The following is an 8,728-nucleotide window of genomic DNA, read 5'->3' as shown; positions in this document are numbered from 1 at the left end:
CCCCCCCAAGTGATTCTAATAGCAGCTAGGGAGCAAACCACCTTAGTGCAATGCTGTGTTTCAGCACCATGGACAGTAGTCTCTGTGCGCCGCCCTTCTGGGCAGTGGGATGTAAGGGAACCTGTCCCAGTAAAGAGGCAGGACCAACAGAGATCTGAGCTCCCTAGACCTTCCCTTCTGTGTACTTTCCCATCATGGAAAAGGTATTTAACACTAAGTGGTTGCCCCATTCCAGGAGCTTGTCCCCACCCATAAAATGTTTCCCCAACACAGTGTTTATCCCTCCAGAAATCATTCCACTTGGTTCTTTCTGTTCATCCCCACAGCAAGCATTTGACTCTCATAAGGGAAAATGTGCCCAACTCCAGAAATATTATCCCACTCTGAATAGACTTCCCCAAAACTAGGAGATATTTTCCCTCTCAAGGGAGATTGCCCTAAATTCACAACCACTCTGATTCTGAGAGATGGGAACAAGGGGTTGGCATAGGGTGGTGTGCAGACCATGAAACTGGGCCATGGAGGAGGAGGACGATGCCTTAGGCTCAGAGTAGCAGCACTTACGGGAAGTAGGGCGGGTCAAAGGCAGATTTGATGACCCCAGCATAGATGGCCAGGATGGAGAGGATGACACAACCCAGGAAGACAAGGGCAAACTTGTTGACATACTTGACACCCACAAATACCACAGTGGCCATACAGGTGAGCACACAGGTGCCATATACACGCATATTGTTCAACATGGCTGAGGCCTCCCCGCTGGCATCTTCTGCCTTAAAAATGGCCATAGCTGGGAAGAGGTAAGCCTGTGAGAAAGGGCAAGGAGGTCAGGCAACTAACCCAGTAAGAACCAACTGAGAATCACCCCAAGAAAATAACCTGATGTGCAGTCAGGGATTCGGAGAAAAGATTCCAGTCACAGCAAATTTACAGTATGCAAGACTAGAATGGCATCCACTGATAAGGGAATGGTTAAGAAAATCATAGGCTAGCCTGCAAGGATTATTACACAGTCATTAGAAATGATATTGCAGCCCAGCTGGTGTGTCTCAGTGGTTGACCTATGAATCAGGAAGTGACAGTTCAATTCCTTGTCGGTGCACATGCCCAGGTTTTGGGCTCCATTCCCAATAGGGGCATGCAGGAGGCAGTCAATCAATGATTCTCATCACTTATGTTTCTATCTCTCTCTCCCTCTCCCTTCCTCTCTGAAATCAATTTAAAAATATATTTTTAAATGATATTGTGAAAATGTTGGCAGTAATTTTAATTTCTATTATTTTGTGATCAAGTATAAGTCTTAATAATTATATATTGTTTTTATTATTTCTAATAGAAAGGCAGAAACAAATTAGGTAGTCATCATTAGGAGATTGGGTGAATAAATTATGATATTCCCATATATACTATGGTGCTATTCAAAAGGATAAATGGGTTTATATAACTGACTCAAAAAGCTATTCATGTTATATTAGGTAAAAACAATCAAGTTTTAGAAAATGTGTTTATGATCTCATTTTTGAAAATACATATATGTACTCATACCTAAACATATAAATATATGCATAATAATGTATGTGTGTGTAGATACAGCAAAATATTAACAGTAGTTTTCACTGAATGGTGAAAATGTGGAGAATCTTTTTTTTTTTTGCACATCTGTATTTTCTATAATTTCTCTACTAAATATTAATGTTTATATTCTTACAGAAGTTATTTTCATTTGCAAATTATATGTACAAAGAGAGTTTTGAGTTATTTAGGAAAATCTGTACAGAATACAATATCACATAGAAAAAAACTAGAAAAAAATACACCCAAATGTTAATGATTTTCTTTGGGCGATTGCTATTTCCTTGTTTACATTCTTTGATATTTTTCCAATTTATGCAAGGGGCAGAACTGCATTGATAATAATTTGCAAATTATTTCGTTTTGTAAAAGTCACCATCCTCTCATCATGTGGCTCCTCAGGTCTTTCGTTCTCCATTCTGCCCCCAAACCAGAAGCTGCGACTACTTTTAGCCCTAGTTCTCCAAGACAGTGTGGTAGAGTGAACAATCACTGGTGTGAGGGTCAGAAAGACACAGGTTCACACCTTCCACACATTCATATCCCTTCCTTAAACTCTCTGAGCCTTGCTTTCTTCATCTGTAAAATGGGGACAACTTCTAACTCATAGGAGAGTCAGGGATAAAATAAAATGATACATCACAGGCCATGGGGCCTGGATAAAGTAGGAGCTTGGGAAATGCCAGCCCCACTTTCTATGTACCAAGGAACCCTCTTCAGCTCCCAACTCCTCCAGGAGGGGCAGGAAGAATGGAGACCAAAGTCAGCAGCCGTCTCCTTTAAACACTGCCCAGCAACCTGACTTCTCTTCACTACTCCAGATAGATGTCTTTACTTGGCTCCCTCTTAGCCTTCTTCCCTTCTGCAATTGACTAGCCATCAGCCCTCCATAATGAACATTCATAGGGGACTTAGCACAGCCCCTGGCACGTGGTCAGCAGCCACTAAATAGTCAACTATTGTGTGACATGACTATTACTATTTCTGCCTTGATTTTACTTTTATCCACCCACCTCTGCCACTTGGTCGCTGAGTGACCTTGAGCAAGTCATTTCGTTTCTCTGAGCTTCTCATTTGTAAATGGGCGTAATAATACTTAAATTTCATGAGGATTCAAGATAATGACTGTGAAGTACTTGGAACTCTGCTGAGAGCACAGTGGGTGCCTGATAAATGGCAGCTGTTCGTGTTACATAATTATTGCATCTTGTCTCCCCAACTAGACCGTGAACTCTTCAAAAAGAGAAGCACATCTGATTTCCCTTTGGCCTCACTGAGCGGCCTATAGGAGGTGTCCAGGGAGCATTGGTTAACTGAAAGCCTGGGGCCCCACACCTCCTCCTTGGCCCCTCTCACCAGCAGGATTTCGATGGTGCCCAAGATGTACATGGCCCCAGCAAAGGTAGTGCCCAGGTAGAAGCAGAGGCCCACGGCGCCCCCAAACTCTGGGCCCAGAGACCTGGAAATCATGTAGTAGGAGCCACCAGCTGCAGAAAAAAACCTAGTATCAGTGAGAGGTTCAAGAGCACTGGGCTATCGTTGGGGGTAAGGAGGACGTAGGAACAGAGGCGAGAAGGTGATTGCTCTGAGCCTCATGGGCCTCATAGGCTGGAGTCCTAGGACTGGTGGGAGACCCAGCTAGCCACTCTGAAAATATTTTGCAGCACTAATTACCGTGTTGCTAAGGACCCCTCTAAAGAGGCCATGGCTCAGAAAATAGGGTGATGGAGAAGAGGGTCTCAGGCAAAGGGAGAGCTTGCATTGCCCTGTCCAGCACCATAAATTGCCTCCCTTGCCTCCCCTTAATAAAATTGTCCCAGGCTACCCCACAAACATCATAGCCCAGTCCCAGTTCTGCAATATGGCCTGTCTTGGGTCCTGATAGCCCCCAAAGCCCAAGGCACTATCCTTCCTTCCAACTATCCAGGCCCCGCTCCCAACCATTCAGGCCTCATCCCCTGTAAGAAACCCCAATTACATACCAGGCACAACACCATTGGTTGCAATTGCACTCATGGAGATGGCTGTGAGCATCGTCTGTGAGGAGAGAGATCATCAGAGTGGCGGCTGGAATGGGGGCCGCAGTGGCCTGGGTGGGGGCCAAACCTTATGCCCCATAAACATTGCCAAACCCACAAGTCCTCTTCCTCTGAGCTTCTCCCTGGTCCCATTCCAACTTCCACTCCTGCCAAGTCCTTCTTGTCAAGAAAAGCTCTTATTCACCATTCAATGGGCCTACCACAAGCTACAGCACCAGAGAGCTCTGGAAATCCCAGCCTGGCCTCTGACCAGCTGTCTGGCCGGAGACAAGTCACTTCACTCTCTAAGCCTCAGTTTCTTCATCTACAAAATAGGGTACTAGCTGTAGCACTGATGACCTCACACGCAAAGGTGGCTCAAAGGTCACATGTAGAGAAACGGAAATGTGATGAGAAGTAGGTGTCTAGTGAATAGTTGATGTTTTAGAGAGGGTAGGAAGAATTCTGCTACAAAACTGTTTGTGACACATAATCCCATTTCTTTTGTGAGTCTAGACCAGGGGTGGGCAAACTTTTTGACTCGAGGGCCACAGTGGGTTCTTAAACTGGACCGGAGGGCCGGAACAAAAGCATGGATGGAGTGTTTGTGTGAACTAATATAAATTCAAAGTAAACATCATTACATAAAAGGGTACGGTCTTTTTTTTTTAGTTTTATTCATTTCAAACGGGCTGGATCCGGCCCACGGGCCGTAGTTTGCCCACGGCTGGTCTAGACCTACCAAAATGTTAACTAGTGTGTGATTATAGGTGAATTTTATTTCTTTCTGGACATCTATCTTTTTCATCAATGAATTGGCATTACTTGTGTAATTACACACATACACACACACGACACATCCAGGTGAAACCTGGTTAAGAGCCATCAGGGACTAGCCTGTGAGAGGCAGGAAGGACCAGTCAGACCTAATTTACTCTCAAAGATCATATGCAGTGGTTCCTATAAAAAGCTCAGGTCTCATGCTTCCCCCCTCCCTCTCCCACCCCAAGGCCCTGCTCAGCCCAGCTGCCAGGGAGTGGGAGAGGGGAGGGTGTCACTCACACAGGAGCAGCAGAGGAGGACCATACAAAAGGACTCCATGATGCCTGCAATGCCCACCACCCAAGTGAGTCGCAGGAAGAGGATGACACCAAAGATGTTCTGCAGGCACGGTAGGTACACACCCATGAAGGTGCCCATGCGTGGGGCCTGCCAGGGAAGCCAGTGTCAGTTTCTGTAGCCCCTAATCACTCCCAAACCCACAAGCCCACTCCTCCTCCCTTTTTCCTTCATCCCCCACTTTCTTATTCTCTCCATCTCCATCCCTTCATCCCTCTTCCCCCTGATTCCTCTTCCCATTTCCCAGCCTTCATGCCTGCATCACCCCTCCTTCAAACCAACCCCACCCTCCTCCCTTCTATCGCTATCCCTCATCTCCCTTCCCTCCGCCCCCAAATCCTATCCCTTCATCCGAATCTGTTTTCCTTCCCCAATCTTTTCTCCCTTCCATCCGGCCTTCCTCCCTCTTTGTTCTTCCCAAGGCCCTCACCTGTACCGGCTTCTTTTTTCCGCCCTCATTGTTTTCTGCTTCTTCATGCTCCCTACTTCCTTGGGGTAGGTTGGTGTAGTTGGCCAGGCCACTAAGCAGGGAGGACACCATGGGGCTGGTGTCCATCTCCTCCTGTGGAGGGAGGTGGCAGTATTAGGATGCTAGAGCCTCGGGGAGGGGAGGAGGATGAGCTGGATGGGAGGAGGCAGAGAGATATGGGGACAAGGAAGGCAAACCTTGGAGGATGAGATAAGATGAAAAAGGAGGAGGAGGGGGCAAGGAGAACAGGGAAAGAGGATGGTAGAATGGGGATAAAGAGTAGCAGAGGTAAAGGGAAGGAGGAGCTGAGGGAGGCTCAAGAACGAAGATGGACCGACAGAGAGATGGAGAGGAGGGAGGGAGGGAGGATCTGATACATGCGGAGATGAACTGTGGGTGGAGGCCCTAACACCCCTGGCAACCCACCTCAAACAGGGCCATGTTCTTGCCATCGTACTCCTTTCCCTTCTCCGTGTCGGTGCTGTTGATGAAGGGGCTGCTCTCCTTGGGGTTGCCATCACCTGAGAAGGCAGAGGAGTCAGTGGTCTGGCACCAACTGGTGGTCATCCATCTGCCTGGGCCAATGCAGCTGTATGGCCACTTTACCTCTCTCACCCTCAGTGTGCACATGGGAGACACGGAGCTAATACTACCTCCCTTGAAGAATTTTATTTATTTATTTTACAGATATTTTTTATTGATTTCAGAGAGGAAGGGAGAGGGAGAGAGAGATAGAAACATCAATGATCGGAGAGAATCATTGATTGGCTGCCTCTTGCACGTCCCACACTGGGGATGGAGCCCACAAACCAGGCACGTGCCCTGACCAGGAACCAAACCCTGACTTCCTGGTTCATAGGTCAATGCTCAACCACTGGGCCATGCCGGCTGGGCCTCCCTTGAAGAATTTTAGTTGACAGCATGTTTAAAGAGCCTAGTGCACTCCTTGGCACATACTAGGTATTTAATGAATGGGTGAATGCTTTCTTGCTCTTGGGGGTCCTGTCTCATTCATCAGGGTACCCTAGATTCTCCAGGGCCCCTCCTTGACCATAACTGGGCCCATCTAGTGTTTTGGGATAGAAGCATGCTTTTTCCTGGAGAAAAGGCAGAAAAAAACTACAGCCTGAGGCCCCAAGGATACTCTACCTCTTAGAAAAGTGACCCCCTTAGGCACCTCCTATGCCCCTCATTCATCTTCAGTCAACATGTATTTGCTGGATATCTGCCATGTGGCAATATCAGCACCGGGATGGAGGAAAAGTAAAAGGCAGAATAAGACACCACTCCTGCCCTCAGGGAACCCAAGGGCAGGGGAGATGAACCAGTAACCAGGAATTTCCCACCCAGAGTGGTAAGTTCTGTGATAGAAGATGAATAGGGACTGTAGGAACACAGGAGAGGCATTCAGCCCAGCCTGGGAGGTCAGGGAAGACTTCCCAGAGGAAGTGACGTGTTGGCTGAGAACTGAAGGATGAGTAAGAGTTAGAATGGGAGGGAGGCAGGAGGGTGTTCCAGGCAGACAGAACAGCATGTTCGGTGGCCCAGAGGCCAGAGTGAACAGAGTGGGTTAGAGGAGCTGAAAGAAGTTTGATCTGGCTGGAGTCTGAAGAAGGAGCACGGGGGAGGGACGGGGAGGGATGGGCCTGAAGGATGGGGAGTGCATAGGAAAAGATGAGCCTGGTATAATACATGTGGGCTGGGTCCTTACACAATTAGCAGGCCCTGTTACAGATTTTGGACCTCACCCAGAGAACAATGGGAAGTCACTGAAGGCAAAGAAGTGCCATGAACAGACCTGTATTTTAGAGCCATCACTCTGGCCTTTAGATGAAGAATACAGATGCTAGTTAGGGACTTCAGTAATCTAGGTGAGGGCTGGTGATCCAGACCCGAGCAACGCAGGGCAATGGACAGACTCGAGAATGATTGGCACATATCTCTACGCCAGATGTTTGGAAATGGAAGAAGGAGGAATCTAGAGTAATGCCTGGGGTTTCTAGCATGGATAAATGGGTGGATCATGGTGCTATTTACTAATGGGAAAGGGGGAGATTAAGGGTGGGGAAGATGCTGGATTTGATTGAGAGTGAGGCACTGTGGGACACTCAACTGAATAAGTCTAGAAGCCACTTGGATATGCCATCAGTCTGAGACCCGGGAACAAGGCTGGGCAGGAGAAAGAGGTGGGGGTAACTCATCAGAAAAACATATAAATATAAATAAATAAATACGTGTGTAGGAAGTGTGTGAAAACAAGGGCCTGGATGAAATCACCCAAGGAGAAAGTCGCTTCGGCATCAAGGAGAGGGAGGGCCCTTTCAACGAGATATAAGGGACCCTAAAGGCACAGTCCTTTAGCTCCAGCCATGCCCCTTCCTCAGGGCGAGGGCTGAGTCCCAGTAGCAGATTCCCCTCTGGACCCTGCAGAAAGTCCCCAATGACCAAAGTCCAAGTGAAGCTGAGGCCCTACATATTCTGAATCGCCTGTCCCTCGTCTCCTGACCCGCCCCCCTCTCTTCCTCTCACTTTCCTTCTCCCTCTCCCTCTGTCCAAATCCTTCCCATCCTCCTTACCTCCCAGAAACTTTACTTAGTCTCCCAGTCAGGGTCCTTCCCCAGAGAATGACCTGTTATAACTCCAATCTCATCCTGACTCCACATTGTAAAAGGGGAAAGAGGCGATGCCCACTATCTCCTGCCACCACCTCATTCAACAAGCCAGGTACGACTCCTGGTCCCCAAACAGGGCCACCACCTACTCTTCCTTTTCCTCACATGTGTGAGTTCCTGGGAATAGCAGACCGTCCTCCCCGTGGAAGCCTGGGACATAATAGTTGCTCAGGAAAAAGTCTTGGGAAGTAAATTTCACCAGGCTCCCTTCCTGACTCCAGGGTTTCAGAAGAGCTGGCTGGGGCCAGAGAACAGGAGAAATAAGAGTGAAGTGCGTTCCTTCTCCTTTTAAAATGCTGACAAGGGGCCTCATGTTCTCACCTCGACATGATAGGAACTGGTGGGTTTGAGGGGGATGAGACGAGAACAAATTTCTTAGTGGTTAAGAAAACAGACTGGAGTCAAAATTTAGGTTTCAGTCACAGCTTCACTAGCTGTGTTGATACAGTTGAGCAAGTCACTTACACTCTAAGCCTCGGTTTCCTCCTTTGCAAAGGGTTACTAATCGTGCTTAACTGAAAGGACTGTTGGGATTAAGTGAAATAATGTCTGTAATGCATGCCTGGCACATACTGGAGCTATTACAATCACGGCTGTTATTAGTACACGTGGAGCCCACCCTGCCCGGACTCCCCATTCCACACTCTTCCCCGGCGGCAAGAGGCAGGGGCCGTCTCCTGTGGGACTGGGTTCCTCTTCGAGCAGCGACTGCTCCTCGGGCCAGGCAGCTAGACGCGAGAGCCCCTCCTCTCTGCCTTTCACGCCCCTCCACGGCCCCCCTTCCTTCGTGGGGGCCTGAGGCGCGCGCGGGGCAGGAAGGGGGGCGTCCTGACTGGAGCCTGCAACTAGGTAGCCCGGTACCAGTTTCCAAGGCGACC

At 48.3% G+C, this 8,728-nt stretch overlaps 1 protein-coding gene across 1 annotated transcript in view; it reads right to left on the bottom strand.

Moving 5' to 3' along the window:
* The window catches only part of SLC12A5 (solute carrier family 12 (potassium/chloride transporter), member 5), a 28,568-nt gene that overhangs the window by 16,490 nt on the left and 3,350 nt on the right, over positions 1–8,728 (bottom strand). Inside the window, exons 2-7 of the mRNA XM_005862194.2 lie at positions 5,605–5,699; positions 5,140–5,271; positions 4,653–4,799; positions 3,555–3,609; positions 2,929–3,059; positions 565–806 (exon numbers count right to left, since the gene is read on the bottom strand). Of these exons, the coding sequence (XP_005862256.2) occupies positions 565–806; positions 2,929–3,059; positions 3,555–3,609; positions 4,653–4,799; positions 5,140–5,271; positions 5,605–5,619 (722 nt within the window). The 5' untranslated portion in view covers positions 5,620–5,699. The remainder of the gene's footprint in view (positions 1–564; positions 807–2,928; positions 3,060–3,554; positions 3,610–4,652; positions 4,800–5,139; positions 5,272–5,604; positions 5,700–8,728) is intronic.

The sequence above is a fragment of the Myotis brandtii genome, unplaced genomic scaffold, assembly GCF_000412655.1.
Source record: "Myotis brandtii unplaced genomic scaffold, ASM41265v1 scaffold161, whole genome shotgun sequence".
In the NCBI taxonomy this organism is placed as follows: Eukaryota; Metazoa; Chordata; class Mammalia; order Chiroptera; family Vespertilionidae; genus Myotis; species Myotis brandtii.
The sequence above is the reverse complement of the archived record's forward strand: the minus strand, read 5'-3'. Positions and strand labels throughout refer to the sequence as shown.